Here is a 17,750-nt window from a genome sequence, read left to right as displayed (position 1 = left end):
TATAAATATTAATGTTTTTGGGAAAATAATAAATTGTAATCGCTATCGTTGGTGTGTAGTACAGTCGGGTTAAGAAAAGGTTCGTCACATTAAGATCTGTTTTCGCGTACTCAGTACGAGCGATAATCTGCTTTACCGATCGCGAATGACATATTGCATCGCAATGATTTAATGTTTAGATTCAAAAGGTACTAAGAGTTTAAGACTCGATAACTTACTCTGACTGTACAAATACAAGAATTAAAACCCTGGAAAAGTTGCTTATCAAAGTGTCAGATGATATTCAAATGACAGTTCTTGCCCTACTGACGTCACAACATGGCGGCTCGTGCTTTAGGTCACGTGATATACAGCCTACAAATTCAATATTATAAATTAATAATGCGTTTTTATGACTAAAAATCAAAATACATAAGTATATTTCTGCATATATTTATTTTTTTAACAAATTCCATAACTTATTTTCCACTACCGAAATATCCTACTATCTATGTCACCGTAAGATTACAAAATTCGTTAGATTACAATCTATCTCATCAGATTGTAAGCTGTCGAAATATTGTGAACCGTGAGATATGACTATTTATTATGAATAAATAAATAAATATGAGACAACATCACATACATTACTCTGATCCCAATGTGAGTAGCTAAAGCACTTGTGTTGTGGAAGATCAGAAGTAACGACGGCACAAACACCCAGACCCGAGACGACGTAGACAACTAATGGTAATCTACATCGACTCGGCCGGACGAACCCGGGACCTCGGAGTGGCGTACCCGTGAAAACCGGTGTACACACTCGACCACGGAGGTCGTCAAAACGGTATATTTCGGACTAGTATTATTTTTTCTTATAATAGGGGGTAGGGGGTCAATAACAAGCAAAAATAGTTTTACGTAATAAATAAATGGCCTTATAGTCATACCACGGCAGAACTGGGACAAATTATCCTTAACACAGGTTATTTAATTAGCCTAGCTAGGATAGCCAGTACTTGATTCTTTATTTCGATGGCTATGTTATAACACATTGAGACTATTGTCGTTGTCATGTTATAGGTTGACGGACGAGCATATGGGCCACCTGATGGTAAGTGGTCACCATCACCCATAGACAATGACGCTGTGACAAATATTGACTATTCCTTACATCTTCAATGTGCCATCAACTTTGGGAACTAAGATGCTATGTCCCTTGTGCCTGTAGTTACACTGGCTCACCCTTGAAACCGGAACACAACAATACTGAGCACTGTTGTTTAGCGGTAGAATAACTGATGAGTGGGTGGTACCTTCCCAGACGAGCTTGCACGAAGCCCTACCCTCAAGAAAACTAAACTTTAACTGGTTTTAGAGATTATTTTTGTATGGAATATGTAAAAAAAACACAAAATGAAACGTCAAATGTTTATTAAATCACCATCGGACCCTAGTCCTGTACTCGTCACTGAGGGAGACCCGTTTTATGCTCTCGTAGCCAAGTATTATGGAGAACGAGAAGCAGGCAGACTGCACCAGCCGCGCTGACAGGCCCTTCGCATACAGACCTACCAAACCTTCTTCCCGCCATAACTCCTTGAAGACATCCTTCATCGTGCCGACTCCTTCCACCTGGAAACAACATTATATCATTCATACATACATAGTGTAGATGCTTAGATTTTGATGCGGTACTTTTCAATTTTTTTTTGTTTTTATAAATATGAGACAACATCACATACATTACTCTGATCCCAATGTAAGTAGCTGAAGCACTTGTGTTATGGAAATCAGAAGTAACGACGGTACCACAAACACCCAGACCCAAGACAACATAGAAAACCAATGGTAATCTACATCGACTCGGCCGGGAATCGAACCCGGGACCTCAGAGTGGCGTACCCATGAAAACCGGTGTACACACCACTCGACCACGGAGGTCGTCATTTGTCGAGAGGTCGTCAATTGATAGATTGATTACAGAGGAAGGTTTTTTGTATATAATACACGGACAATATAGTAGAGAAAACGCCTGGAGTTAGGCTCAGGTTCCATCATAGGACACTAATTACTGCAAATAACAGCATTGTAAATCTGTTCATTTGAAAAGAGCAACTATGCGAGTTTCTTGCCGTTTCTTCTCGCTAGAGGCTGCTTTCCGAAACGGTGGTAGTGTTTAATTATTGACGATTCAAAAACGCTTCATTGTGAAGTTTACTTCAATAAAATTTATTTGATATGATTTGTGCAACGGTGTCGCTTTCAGATCTAATGTAATGTCGTAAATAAACAAATTCTGTTGAATATTTAGTATCAGTATTGTACCTGAAGTGGGGGGGGGGGGGGGCGCCAGTTATTATATAAGCGATATCTATACACATAACAAAATTGGAGTGTCTGTTTGTAATATTAAAACAGCCCTTTTTACTCAATGCATATGTATCTATACACGGCACATATATCAACATAACATTTTTTACAAACTTAGTCTGCCCTTCTGTCTGTTTGTGCCTGCTATCTCTGGAACGGCTGGACCGATTTCGACGGGACTTTCACTGGCAGATAGCTATATAATAGGGAGTGACTCAGGCTACAATATTTTTGTTAAATTCAAACGCGTACAAGGTCGCGTGCACAGCCAGTAGTATATAAGGAGTGATCTCTTCCAAGGGCTGACGAGGGGTGTGTGTGGTTGTACAGAGGGAACGCACCTGCAGCCTGGCGCGCACGATGTCGAGGGGGTTTGTGAGGATCGTCGTCGTGAAACCCCCGAGCGTGCCCGCCACGCACTGTATCAGCAAGTGCGACACCCACGAGGGGCTAATCTTGAAAAGCTCGTCTGGAAATTCAAATATTAGCTTTAGTATGTTCTAATAAAAGCAAGATAAGGTTGTTTACTCTTTTGTTGAATTGTTGTTCGTAATAACCATTTACGACGACGCGTTCAATATTTTTTAGAATCTGTTCATCTTAACCGATGATTGCGGGTTCAAACCAAGCGCCACTGAATTTTCATGTGCTTAACTGTGTATAGAGTGTCGAGATGGCCCAGTGGTTAGAACGCGTGCATCTTAACCGATGATTGCGGGTTCAAACCCAGGCAAGCACCGCTATATATATGTGCTTAATATGTCTTTATAATTAATCTCGTGCTAAGCGGTGAAGGAAAACATCGTGAGGAAACCTGCGTGTGACAAATTTCATAGAAATTCTGCCACATGTGCATTCCACCAACCCGCATTGGAACAGCGTGGTGGAATATGTTCCAAAAACCTTCTCAAAAAGGGAGAGGAGGCCTTTAGCCCAGCAGTAGGAATTTACAGGCTGTTGTTGTTGTTGTTGTTGTAACTGTGTATATGTAACCGTAAGATTACAAACATCTCATCTCGATAACTTCGATGGATTACAATATAGCGAAAAATAATGCGTCAAACTGCAATCATATTTCACAGTTCACAATATTCCGTTAGATTACAATCTCACGAGTTAGATTGTAATCTAACGAATTTTGTAATCTTACGGTGACATGTGTAATTCAACCTGAGCTCGTCGGAACCTGCATGTGTCCAAGAAATTCTGCCACCAATACGCATTGGGACAACGTGGTGGAAAATACTTCAAACCTCCTTCTCGAAGGGAAAATTACAAGATGTTAAAATTATTGTATGTTTTAAATTCTAAATATACACATTAAAAAATGCTTGATTAGGGTTGTCGAGCACTTTTGAATCTTTATTCAACAACTATATAAAGTGGCGCTACCGCCGATTCGCAATGTAGAATCTACCGAGAAGACCCGGCAAGAAATTCTTTTCCAATATTTATAAACACAAAGTCATGTTAGCTAAGCATATCCTGCTTGGAAGTTCTGAAGTATTAGTTCCACGCTTTGTTATAGTCTGTATAATCTTGTATTGAATAATATGCCTTCATTACCAATACATTTGCCCATAAGTTATGAGCTTTCAATATATATATATTTTTTATGGTAAAGGTTGGCGGACGAGCATATGGGCCACCTGATGGTAAGTGTCCATCACCCATAGACAATGACGCTGTAAGAAATATTAACTATTCCTTACATCGTCAATGCGCCACCAACCTTGGGAACTAAGATGCTATGTCCCTTGTGCCTGTAGTTACACTGGCTCACTCACCCTTAATCCGAAACACAACAGTACAGTAACATACAGTAGCGGTATATTCTAGCGCTAAACAACAGTACGCAGCAAGGAATATATTAGCCCTATATGACATGATCTCCAAATGTTAATAGGCCGGTACCCTGGTAAGCGGTGTAGAGCGCCCACCAGAGCGCCGAGTTGGGCACGTAGGCGGCCAGCGAGGCGGCGTACCCGCGGTAGTAGCCCAGCGGCCCGTGCAGCCGGTACACGCGCCGCGCCACCTGCCGCGCCAGCGCCGCGCGCGACTGCCGCACCGACAGGTCCAGACCCAGCGGGTTCACCTTCTGCGCACACCGTCGGTACTGTTTTGCTGACCCTACGCGTGTACACTTTGCTCCCGCCATAAGAGGAGAACAGTTAAATAAACAAATCGCAATTTACATAGTGTGCCTCGATATTTGTTTTGCAGACCCTACGTGTGTACACTGTGTTCCCATCGTAAGAGGAACAGTTAAATAAACAAATCTCACTATGCATAGTATGCGTCGATATTTGTTTTGCAGACCCTATGTGTGTACACTCTGTTGCAACCGTAAGAGGAGAACAGTTGCACTATACGTAGTATGCATCGTTACTTGTTTTGCAGACCCTACGTGTGTACACTCTATTCCAACCATGAGAGAACAGTTAAATAAATGAATGGCACTATACATAGTGTGCCTCGCTATTTGTTTTGCAGACCCTACGTGTGTACACTCTGCTCCGACCGTAAGAGGAGAACAGTTAAATAAATGAATGGCACTATACATAGTATGCATCGTTACTTGTTTTGCAGACCCTACATGTACTCTATTCCAACCATAAGAGAACAGTTAAAGAAACAAATCGCACTGTACGTAGTATGCATCGTTACTTGTTTTGCAGACCCTACATGTGTACGCTCTATTCCGACCATAAGAGAACAGTTTAATAAACAAATCGCACTATATGTAGTATGCATCAATACTTTTTTTGCAGACCCTACATGTACTCTATTCCAACCATAAGAGGAGAATAGTTAAATAAACATAATACAGCCTTGGCCAAAAGTATGGAGCACCCCCAATATATTTCAATTTTATTATGAAGGCTCATTCGGAAGTAAATGAAACAATTTTATAAGTTTAATATGGTGTTTATTATTACAAAAAATTAGTATTTAGTTGGCCCACCCCTGGCCTTAATCACAGCAGTAATTCTTGCAGGTAGCGACGTAACTAGTTTTTTACAGTCTTCGGTGCTTATATTGTTCCACTCTTCACGTAAGCGCCTTTTCAGGTCTTCTTTGGTGGTTATTGTATGGCGCCGGACCTTACGCTTTAATATACCCCATAAATGCTCAATGGGGTTCAGATCCGGTGACTGTGCAGGCCACTCTAGAAGCTCTATATTATTTTCCCGAAACCAAGTCATTGTGCGGGCTGACTTGTGACAAGGCGCGTTGTCTTGTTGGAATCTAACTCCATCCATATTGGTGCCTCCAAAAAGTGTAGAAAACGAGGGTACCAATGCTGATTCCAGTACATTGATGTACTTTGTAGAGTCCATCCGACCCTCGCACACGAACATTTCACCAACTCCAGAATCAGTCATGCAGCCCCAGACCATTACGCTTCCTCCACCGTGTTTTACAGTCGGTACCACGCATTGGGGGTTGAATTCTTCGCCCACGCGACGACGCACGTAGGTGATACCAGGGATACCAAATACCTGAAATTAATCGTAAACAAGATAGTTAAGAAATTAGGAAACATAGAATCGGTTAATTAATATTTTAATTTATTTTGTTTTATCTATATTGTATACAATATTATCTGACTTACCTCAAAGTTTGATTCGTCGGACCATATGATATTTGACCAGTCTTCTTTCGTAAAATATTGATATTTTAGGGCCCAAGCGTAGCGGGCTCTTTTGTTATTGTCCGAGAGCCATGGCTTCTTCCGGGCTTTGCAGCCTTTAAGGCTTCCTGAAGCCTTCTGCGAGTTGTTCTGGCTGATATTGTTTTATTAACTTCCGTTGATAGTTCAGCAGCAAGCTCAGAAGAAGTTTTTTTTCTATTTTTTTAAGATTCCCTTACTAACTTTCGGTCTTCTCGGTCAGTGGTGATGCGTTTACGGCCTGGTTTGGGCCTGCTAAGGTGTGAGCCGGTAGCGACGAATCGTTCAATAGCTAATTGCACAGCTCGACGCGAGCATTTCACGGTTTTAGATATTTGAGCTTGTGATTTGCCTTGCTCATGCAAAACTTGAATTTGCACTCGTTGTTCCAGAGTAAGTTCATTCTTTTTAGGCATTTTGGAATAATATTAAATAATGTTAACACAAAATAACAGCAAGAGAGCACTAAGTCACAGCGTGTGTACACAACGAAAGTGATTAGCGAAGTGATCATTCTAAAGTGATTATTCCAAAAAACATAAATTACATACCAATAGGGGTTTTATTACAAGCTACCAAGTAAAACTATTGTTCATAAGACGTTTGAAGATGTCGCCCAGGTAATGTATAAACAAAAGGCTTTGTTTTATGCGGTATTTATGATGCACGTGCAACATTTATAGGGTGCTCCATACTTTTGGCCAAGGCTGTATATATTAGATTTTAAATTAACATGGTTACTTTTATTATTACAGTTATTAATTATGTAATTAATAATTATTATTAATGTCGTAATTAATTGTTCCCTAACAAGACATTCGTAGATAGTTTTGAAATATCGAGCTCCAAACATAGGCATTTAGTAAAAGCGCTTATTTTAATTACAAACAGACTCCAATAGGCTATTTGACAATACGAAAAATAAATTGTGAATTATTGTAATCAGTGTATATTATGAGTTTAAAAATGGTTATTTACTAACGAAAGTCGAAAATAATACTTAATTTATTCAAAAATCCATAAATAAAAATGCAAATTTTCAAACGTTTGTCAAGTGACACAAAACGGTCCCGATCGGCCGGACTTATGATGATGTCACTTTCTTGTAAACTTTGCCTTTCTACTATATGTACCACAGATTCAAATACAGCAAAGTGACGTCACCGACCCCATAGCAGCGCCATATTGTCAAATATGGAATTTTTAATACGATATTTTTCGGCAAATATGTACTAGAAATAAAAAACACAACTTTCACTGGGTTCCTTAACTTCTACTAAATAATATAGAATTGATTTTAATAACCAGTCAAATAGCCTATTCTATTGTATGTATAGATGAAGACGCTCACCGCGTTCTTGACTCCTGTACCCTTGGCCAAGCCCAGCACCATCAAGTGCTGACTCAGCACGTCGAACGGAACGATGACCGTCTGACCGACGATGGACGCGCAGCCGCCACCGATGAACGACTGGAAAACACATATATATGTCGGATCGACAGCGACATCTGTACGATTGTCAGGCATCATAGGGGCGTATTACTAGGCGAATACAGGAACACGTTTACTCTACGTTAAAGTACTTAATACACTAATTCAGTATCACACTGTATCACACTTGGCAACGAAGCGAATGACAGTTCCTAGGATGGAGGTACTGGTCTTCACGAGAGCGGAATCGTAAGTGAGTCGTCTCTGAGCGCCTCCACCGGGCTCCGTCGTAGCGCGGAGTTAGTCGCGTCGTGACGTCACGATAGTGCTGCCGCCTCGCGGGATTCGTGCCGCGCTTCGTTACGCTAAGGAATTCATGACCGTCTCCGACATATATATATAACAAGATGGCCGCGTGGTTATAACGCGGGCATCTTAACCGATGATTTCGGGTTCAAACCCGGGCAAGCACCACTGAATATTGACTTGCTCAATTTCTAATTATGACCTCTGTGATCGAGTAGTGTGTACAGCGGTTTTCATGACTACACCACTCCGAGGTCTCGGGTTCGATTCACGACCGGGTCGATGTAAAAAACATTGAAATACTAAACGTGCATTCATTTCCTGCAGATACTTACGTAATAAATATTAAGCAGGGGGAGGGGGTAGGAATATTCTTATTAATTCTTATATGTAATAAGCAAATCAAATACTATTGAAACTTTTTTTTTTAGGTCGCAAACGAGCAGAAGGCTCACCTGATGGAAAGTGACTACCACCGCCCATGGACATCTGCAACACCAGGGGGCTTGCAGGTGCGTTGCCGGCCTTTAAGAAAGGAGTACGCTCTTTTCTTGAAGGTTCCCATGTCGTATCGATTCATTCGGAAATTCATTCATTTTTCCATTCGGAAAAACCGCCGGCGAAAGCTGGTTCCACAAAGTGGTTGTGCGAGGCAGAAAATGTCTGAGAAATCGCACTGTTGTGGATTTTCGGACATCAAGGTGGTGCGGGTGAAACTTAGAATTTCGGCGAGATGTCCGAAGGTGAAATTCAGCAGCCGGGATTAATCCGAACAATTCCTCGGAACATTCCCCGTGAAAAATTCGGTAGAAGAGTGATTCAACATCTCTACGCAAAGCCAAAGGATCAAGGAGATCGGAAAGGCTTGATCGTCGATAACTCGAGCCGCTCTACGTTGGATGCGGTCAAATGGAAGGAGCTGGTACTGGAGCACCCGCCCAGAGGTGAGAGCAGTACTCCATGTGAGGCCGAATTTGCGCCTTGTAAAGTTTTAGGCGAGAAATACTGTCTCGCCTTGCTGAGCACACCGAGCTTCTTTGAAGCCAATTTGGCTTTGCTTTCCAATTGACCGCGGAACTGAACGAGGCTCGAAATATCAACGCCAAGTATTCCGATACTACCTGTAGCGGCTATCGGGATGTTCTCAAATCGTGGAGATACGACAAATGGTGTTTTTTTAGCGGTTAACGGTTAAAAATGGACTAAATTTAGCCGGCTTATGTTGCAGAAGTCCACAGCGAGTGTGGTAGGGGTTGCCTTATGATGCCTGCTCCGCTTGCCCAGAACAGTGACAAGTGCAAAATTGACCCCCCCCCCCAGAATTCAGAGGGCAGCTTGGGCATCCCTGCTCAGGTGGTGTACGTCCTGACCAGGGATGACCAATGGGGTGACCACTTACCATCAGGTGGCGCCTATGCACGTCCGCCAACCAATTCCATAAAAAAAGAGCATCAGCCAACAGTACCGGCGTTTGGGAGAGGCGCGATGTGGCGACGGCCCAGGGTGCCAAAATTGGGGGGTTCGGTTCGATTGGTGGAAGTGGAACACTTGCCCCACCAAGCTGCAACGCGTGGTGGATGGTGGGGATAGCTAAGCGTTCGGGGGCGGGGCGAGGTCGCCGGTTTGTGTACTTGATGCTTGGTCTGGTGTCTCCGAGACTGGCGGCTACGACCGTTTACTTGACATTTTAACGTTTGATAGCTACAGTACCCTTAGTTTTTTTTATATATTTTATAGGTTGGCGGACGAGCATATGGGCCACCTGATGGTAAGTGGTCACCATCACCCATAGACAATGACGCTGTAAGAAATATTAACTATTCCTTACATCGTCAATGTGCCACCAACCTTGGGAACTAAGATGTTATGTCCCTTGTGCCTGTAGTTACACTGGCTCACTCACCCTTCAAACCGGAACACAACAATACTACGTACTGTTGTTTGGCGGTAGAATAACTGATGAGTGGGTGGTACCTACCCAGACGGACTAACAAAGCCCTGCACAAAGCCCTACCACCAAGTGAACGAGTTTGACAGTTAACTTCAAGTAATTTACTTTGCGTTCAGAAAACAATTTACACCCGATTTTGATTTCCTTAAGTGGGCCCAGTGGGCGCCAAAATTCCTGCCCAGGGTGTCAGTCCGTCTAACGCCAGCACTGCAAGTTCACGTAAATGATAACCTACCTTCATTCTCGGACTTATTTCGTATCTGCCTAGCTCGTGCCTGACACCTTCGTATGTCGATATATAGAACACTCCGGAAATTATCTGAAACTGTGGGAGAAAAACGTATTAAACGCCATGTACTGTGTACAAAACAAAAGACACTTTTAAATAAAACTAATTATAACGGATGGATCGCGTATATTAATTATTTTTAACATCCCGACGTTTCGAGCACTTTGCAGTGTTCGTGGTCACGGGTAGACTAAGATGACATTTGTCTATTTGAATAACAAAGGAAATATTATTAACAACTACCGCCAACGATTTCTCAATTGATATCTTGAGTAACGTTCCGGTTGCACGCAGAAGGCACTAAATGTATCCTTAGGTCTTGCAGTCTGTTGAATTTGGGATTTTAAATTTTTAATAAGTGGATCCCAGGTGTTAGAAAGTCTCCAACCATCTTCTCTATTGAAGTTCGGATGTTTTTGAATTTCAATAGCCTCGCGTATCATTCTAGGAATTAATCTGTGTTCTCTAGCGAGGATCTGTGGTTTATCAAATCGGATATAAAATTTTAACAAAAAGAAAAACCGACTTCAAACAAAACACTATTTTAAAACAAATGAATATGCACGAAAAAGTAATAAAAATAATTGCGTATTCAACATATTTTTTAGAGTCTTCCTAAGTTAAATGAAATGAAAAATATTAGACTACTTAAAAGTCGATTAACGATTATATCATGTAGTTATAGTTATTGGTATATTTGGAGCCGGTGTCAACCACGGTGCCCTTGCCCCAACAATCAAAAGAAAGAAGCGATACGAGCCCCTTGATTGATCCAGTATATTATTGTGTAAAAGGTAATTTGTAAAAAACATATTTGTCAAAGTATTCTCGTATTGTATTTTGATAGATATAATGTAGGGTTTTATTGGCTGACACCGACTCCAAATATAACAATAATTATAACTACATGATATAATCGTTAATCGACTTTTCAGTAGTCTAATATTTTTCATTTCATTTAACTTAGGAAGACTCTAAAAAATATGTTGAATACGCAATTATTTTTATTACTTTTTCGTGCATATTCATTTGTTTTAAAATAGTGTTTTGTTTGAAGTCGGTTTTTCTTTTTGTTAAAATTTTATTTATTTTTTGATTTTAAGTGAAGCTGATGTTGACTAACTATTTCTTTTTAATATGGATAGATTAAACGTTCCGTTTATATGAGTCAGAAACTACTTCGAGGACAATTTCAAAGGAAACTTGCAAATAATGCAAAAATAGACTTTCGAAAATGCGGATTTAATACGTCACGCGGCGTAAACTACAAGGATCCCTCGAAAGAGCTGTAATCGAACTCAGCAAAAAAACTTTGAAAAAGACCAACTATATTTCGTACATCATATGACATCACATCACATACACAAAATTTCATTAAAGATAGTAAGAAATTCTGCCCCATATCGCACCCTAACTGCGAGCCGTATAGGAGTTCCATCACTACATAGTATAAAACAAAGTCGCTTTCTCTGTCCCTATATCTTTAAATCTACGCAACGGATTTTGATGCGGTTTTTTTTAAAAGATAGTGTGATTCAAGGGGAAGGTTTGTGTATATAAAACATGAACAATATAGTAAAGAAACACTGATAATTTTAGAAGTTTGCGATGTGATGTCGTATATAAACAAATTCTGTAGTATATTTAGTATCGGTAGCTAGTTGATTATAATATTCGACTATGATAATTACATAAACATAACCACATTACGGAAGGTGACTCAAATATCCAAATAACCTATAAATAAAAGATTCGACCGAGTATCGCTAACGTGCTCCTCAGAATTGTTCCGTTCCCTTCCGTTCCGTTACTTTGTCATGGATCCTGTGCTCAGAACCTTACCAAACTTTCACCAAATTACCCTTGAAGTATAAATTTTATAATAAAAAAAGAATTATCAAAATTGGTTAACGTGATTTTCAGTTATTCACCTATTTGTCGCGCATATACATAATGCAAATTTAAGACTTATGTCATTTTCACATGGATACCATCATCGGAAAAAAAAATAAAAAAATGGGACCCCAAGGGAAGCACTACCTTTCAAACAAAAAAAAAATTATCAAAATCGGTCCACCCAGTGAAAAGTTATGAGGTAACAAACATAAAAAAAAAAAAAAAAAAAAAAAAAAAAAATACAGACGAATTGATAACCTCCTCCTTTTGGAAGTCGGTTGAAAATGGTTAGGTTTATCCAGAGCATGTTCACAGACTGCAGACTTTGAAGAACGCCTATAATATACGCGATTCATCCGTTATAATTAGTTTTATTTAAATGTGTAATAATCGCGAAAATTTAAGACAACATTAACAAAAGACACTTTATTCAAGTAGGCTTTTACGAGCACTTTTGAATCGTCACATCGTCACTTTTGAACTGTTCTACATTTGCCACGGACATATAATGAAGAGCTGAGAGGTCCCAGTGGTTAGAACACGAGCATCTTAATTGATGATCGCGGGTTCAAACCCAAGCACTGATTGGGCCTGTGCTTAATTTGACTTTATTAGTATAATTAACCTCGTGCCCGGTGATGGAAAACATCGTGAGGAAATGTGTAATCCACCAACCCGCATTGGAACAGTGTTGTGGTGTTGGAATTAAAGTTCACTGGAGATGTTGAGATATTTTTTTATGAATGATATCCATGAACCAACAATAAAGCCTCTTTGTGAAGGATCTAGATCTTTCAAAACTGGCAATGAGGACTTAGTCTATCAACGATACATTTTATAAAACGTCAAACTGACGCGAGAATCTATAGCGACGGATAGCATCGAATGGCGCGATAGGGAGCTGTTTCTATTGGTTGTAAGTTTGTCGATGCTACATCTAAGTTGTGTCGTGCTATAAATACATCATTAACAAAAGAAAAAAAAAGGAAAATTTAAAAATAGAACGCGCAAACGTCACTCACGCTCGACAGCCAGAATCCCCGGTACAGACCGGAGACGCCCTCACTCGCGTAGATTTTCGTGATCGCGTCCGATACGCCTTTGTACGCCTCCTTCTTCCTCTGAACTTGAATCTGAGTTTTTATCAACGTCAGCGGATAGAGCGCGCAGCGAACTGAAAGATAACACACTAACTCACTCACTCATCATCGCACATTGGCGACGTTATCTGTGAAATTTTGGCACAACAACAACAACAGCCTGTAAATTCCCACTGCTGGGCTAAAGGCCTCCTCTCCCTTTGAAAAGGTTTGGAACATATTCCACCACGCTGTTCCAATGCGGGTTAGTGGAATACACATGTGGCAGAATCTCTATGATATTTGTCACATGCAGGTTTCCTCGCGATGTTTTCCTTCACCGCTGAGCACGAGATGAATTATAAAGACAAATTAAGCACATGAATCAGCGGTGCTTGTCTGGGTTTGAACCCGCAATCATCGGTTAAGATGCACGCGTTCTAACCACTGGGCCAACTCAACTCACAATCATCAAACCTTGGCACAAATAAAAGTGAAAATAAAAAAAATAAATGCTTATATTATCTATTGCTGAGATGGGCCGATGATTGCGGGTTGAAACTAAAGCAGGCACCACAGAATTTATTATATTTCATATCCATATGCTTAATTATAATATATGTATGTCACCGTAAGATTACAAAATTCGTTAGATTACAATCTGAGGAGAGAGATTGTAATCTGTCGAATTATTATGAACCTAGAAATATGTTTGCAATTCAACGCATAACTTTTCGCTATATTGTAATCTACCGATGGGAAGCTTTCATATTTTGTAATCTTACTGTGACATATATAATTCCTATCATTCTTGGCGGTGAAGGAAAACATCGTGAGGAAACCTGCATGTGGCTTATTGCAACGTAATTCTGTTATATGTGGAACCACCAAGCCACACTGGAACGTTGTGGAATATACTTTTAACCGTCTCTTCACAGGCAGAGGAGGACTTAGCCCAGCAGTGGGAGATTTACAGATTGAACATTCAGAGTAAGAAAACCTTCGTCAGTTTTCAAATTAATTCCTTTATCAAGTCTTAAACTCTTAGTACCGTTTGAATCTAAACATCGAATCATTGCGACGCAATATGTCATTCTCGATCGGTAAAGCAGATTATCGGTCACACTGAGCACGCGAAAATAGATCTTAAGGTGACGAACCTTTTCTTAATCCGACTGTATGTTGTTTCCTAAAACTTAATGACTAATTAATTAGGTTGGCGGACGAGCATATGGGCCATCTGATGGTAAGTGGTCACCATCACCCATAGACAATGATGCTGTAAGAAATATTAACTATTCCTTACATCGTCAATGTGCCACCAACCTTGGGAACTAAGATGTTATGTCCCTTGTGCCTGTAGTTACACTGGCTCGCTCACCCTTCAAACCGGAACACAACAATACTGAGTACTGTTATTTGGCGGTAGAATAACTGATGAGTGGATGGTACCTACCCAGACGGGCTTGCACGAAGCCCTACCACCAAGAATGGTAAGTGGTCACCATCACCCATAGACAATGATGCTGTAAGAAATATTAACTATTCCTTACATCGTCAATGTGCCACCAACTTTGGGAACTAAGATGTTACGTCCCTTGTGTCTGTAGTTACACTGGCTCAGTCACCCTTCAAACCGGAACACAACAATACTGAGTACTGTTATTTGGCGGTAGAATAACTGATGAGTGGGTGGTACCTACCCAGACGGGCTTGCACGAAGCCCTACCACCAAGAATAAATAATTACCTGTGAAACTGCTCAGGGTGTACAGAGGATAGAACTTGCTCTTATCCATCATCCCCCACTCTATATTCGTGATGAGTTGGGGGGGAGGTGTCTCCACCATAGTCGCTGCCATCGTATCCTTTATTTCTTCTTTCTTTTTCTCTTCTATATCTACTGTTTCTCTTGTATTCCATACGTTAACGAACATATATATATCTATATATATACTGATTCTATATATCTTTGGTACTTAAACTATTATTGTATTTAATACAATATTTATATGGAATTATAATATAATTTGATTATTTAATAAAACATCTATACTTCTATAAATAATATATAAATTAAACAATTCGACTAGTTATTCTTTCTATTTAGGTTATTTTTAATTTTTCTGCATGTTTCTTTATGATTTCTGATTCTTCCATTTTTCTTCTATCGCTACGAGCGGCAACTGTAACTGATATGATATAAATTAAGCGAGCTCTACACGTGGCTTACAAAAGCACTTTTGAATCGTCATTTAACAATTAATTGAACCACCGGTTCGGAAAGTAGATTCCACCAAGAACCGGTAAGTAAATCAGTAGTTATTTTTTCAACATTTAAAAACACATGTTAGTGAATTACAATTATATATGCATGTAGTATAATGCCATAAATTAGAGTTACAGGAGATCTACTAGTAAGCTATAATGCAAACTCATATAAAATAATCTTGTACAAAGGCAAACACACTGAGAAGTCGGTTGAGGATAAAATTTGAACTTGCTATAACTTTTCCAAGTCTAGTTACTTGAATAAAAAATCTAATTCTAGGTACAGTACGACACAACTTAGACGTAGCAACCGCAAAATTCGTAAAACCGATCGCATACGAATTAAGTGCGCCATCTCAAATTAACGATATTTATTTCTCATGTGAATATGATCTTTACACCAACGCAGTAACTTGTACTCATACGACCTAATATATTCGTCAATTCGACGCGTCGCTTTCCACGCACTCGCTGTCTCGGGTCGAGCTGACGCGGGAATCTATAGCGACGAATAGCGTCGAGTGGCGCGATAGGGAGCTGTTTCTATTGGTTGTGTAAACCAGTAATCGGTTTTACTGAATTTACCGTTGTTACATCTCATTTGTGTCGTACTATACAAAAGTTTTTATATGATTAATTCAAAGCATTTTTGAATATTACTCTGAAATACAATCTGCTAATAATCTAAGTCACAATTCATATTAGTCACATTCATTAAAACGGTAAAGTATTTTATTATAACGAGCATTTAACAAGCATAACTGTTACTCATACTATATGTATATATAAATAAAAATAACATGCATCATGTAGTGTATACATGATAGAATATATAAATAGATACATATATATGTATAAGTTCTGGGTAGGAAAGGGTCTATTTAAAAATATCAGCTTTAGTGTTTATTTATATAACCAAAAGATATATTTATTCCATTATGTAATGTTGAAGAGTTGTTTATTTCCAAGAGCATGATAATATCAGTGATTTTTTTTTTTATTTAGATAGTTCTTTTATTGAGAATAATATTACGAAGCGAGAAAATTGTTCAGAGTAAATTATACCCTTTGTTTTTTTTTATTTTCATTATTAATGTCCAATATATTACAGTAATTTACACCTTACTTTTTTTGCACATTAATTACCACAAAAACCTCACAGGTTTATCTGGGTACAAGGAGCAATTTTATTTCTTAATTAATTTAAAATGATAACAATTTTCCATATTTAAATTTAATTTTGTGTGTTCTATTAATAAAAAAATTATTGTTAAAATTTAAACATTAATGAAAATAAACATAGTAATTCTAGGTTGTATCTTTAATGATCTTGTACAACAAAGTTTTTTTTTTTTAAATATTCTATGTAGGTAAAGGCAAGTGACCTTCGTTCCATAGATATAACAATTAAAAAGATGTACAAATATCTTTAAAATAACTTACATCATCAATAATGCTTCAATATTACTGATAAGGACTTTTTTGTATATTAATAATGCAAAAGGTAAAGTAATGTTGCCTATTAGAGTTAAAAAAATACAAATTTAGTAAAAACGACAATAAAAGCTTAGTACTTATATAGCTATTTTTTTATATGGTATTTAACATGCTAAGGTGAAAAATATTGAGTCTAATATTGAAACTATGGTTACTGCATTATCTTTTATTTTATTGACTAAATAAAGTAAGCAAAGGTAGTAAAAATGATTTTACTGTAAATTTATTTAACTATTCATTAAATATAATTTTCTATATAAAAGTACGTAATTTTTTTTTCTTTAATAGTTGGATGTAGATAATAGAAAAAAAATATACTATATTTTTTTTTTTATTTCAAGGTTTTTTATTGAGTTAATCTAAATACAATTAATGTAATGATAGGAAAAGTAATATATACGTGAATGTCACGATATTAGGTTAAAATGTGTTCGATTATCAAAATTTTGTATGAATGAATAGTAAAGTAACCTTCGTTCTGGTAATTGAAATATGATAATCATAATGAGTCATGTTTGCCATATAAAATCATATATATGAAATTTAATTTCAGACATATATTCATATTAATTTTATTTATTTACATACTCATATTTATTAAACATTTTTATGCAGCTAATAATACAATATCGAATTATACATAGTATATAACTCACCTCGTGTAGTCAACAAAATCCATTATAATTTGTATCACATGTGTAACAAAATTAAATAAAAATCACTGTGGACAGCTTTGAAAAATGTTTTATGTAATAATTTACTTAATTTAGATAATTACACCATGGAAAAATAAGTCCTTCGTGGCTGTCAGTCAGCTGATTGGTCTTTTTCATCTTATCTAAGACCACAGACTGACATAATTGTAACAGATACAATAATTAATAATGTGATATGTCATTTTTACTTAATTAATTATAAAACGTTCATAACATAAAAAAATGATATAAATAAATATTCAACTTTAACTAGTTGTAAGAAGTTTAATAGCAATTTAATTATTTATTT

At 38.2% G+C, this 17,750-nt stretch overlaps 1 protein-coding gene across 2 annotated transcripts; it reads right to left on the bottom strand.

The window, feature by feature from the left end:
* Positions 1 to 1,396: 1,396 nt before the first annotated feature.
* LOC124542286 (solute carrier family 25 member 44) lies at positions 1,397 to 17,599 on the bottom strand. 2 transcript variants are annotated; one of them, XM_047120250.1, is made up of 8 exons: positions 17,402 to 17,599; positions 14,728 to 15,163; positions 12,922 to 13,073; positions 9,950 to 10,039; positions 7,377 to 7,496; positions 4,267 to 4,450; positions 2,694 to 2,821; positions 1,397 to 1,614 (listed from the first exon to the last, which is right to left on the bottom strand). In XM_047120250.1, exons 2-8 carry the CDS (start codon positions 14,912 to 14,914, stop codon positions 1,420 to 1,422), a joined length of 1,056 nt encoding a protein of 351 aa, XP_046976206.1. In that variant the 5' UTR covers positions 14,915 to 15,163; positions 17,402 to 17,599; the 3' UTR covers positions 1,397 to 1,419. The 2 variants fall into 2 exon arrangements, with proteins under 2 accessions (XP_046976206.1, XP_046976205.1); XM_047120249.1 differs by having other exon boundaries at positions 14,728 to 15,169; positions 17,402 to 17,594.
* Positions 17,600 to 17,750: the final 151 nt, after the last annotated feature.

This window comes from Vanessa cardui, chromosome 30 (assembly GCF_905220365.1).
Source record: "Vanessa cardui chromosome 30, ilVanCard2.1, whole genome shotgun sequence".
In the NCBI taxonomy this organism is placed as follows: domain Eukaryota; kingdom Metazoa; phylum Arthropoda; class Insecta; order Lepidoptera; family Nymphalidae; genus Vanessa; species Vanessa cardui.
This window is presented reverse-complemented; position numbering and strand designations above follow the sequence as displayed.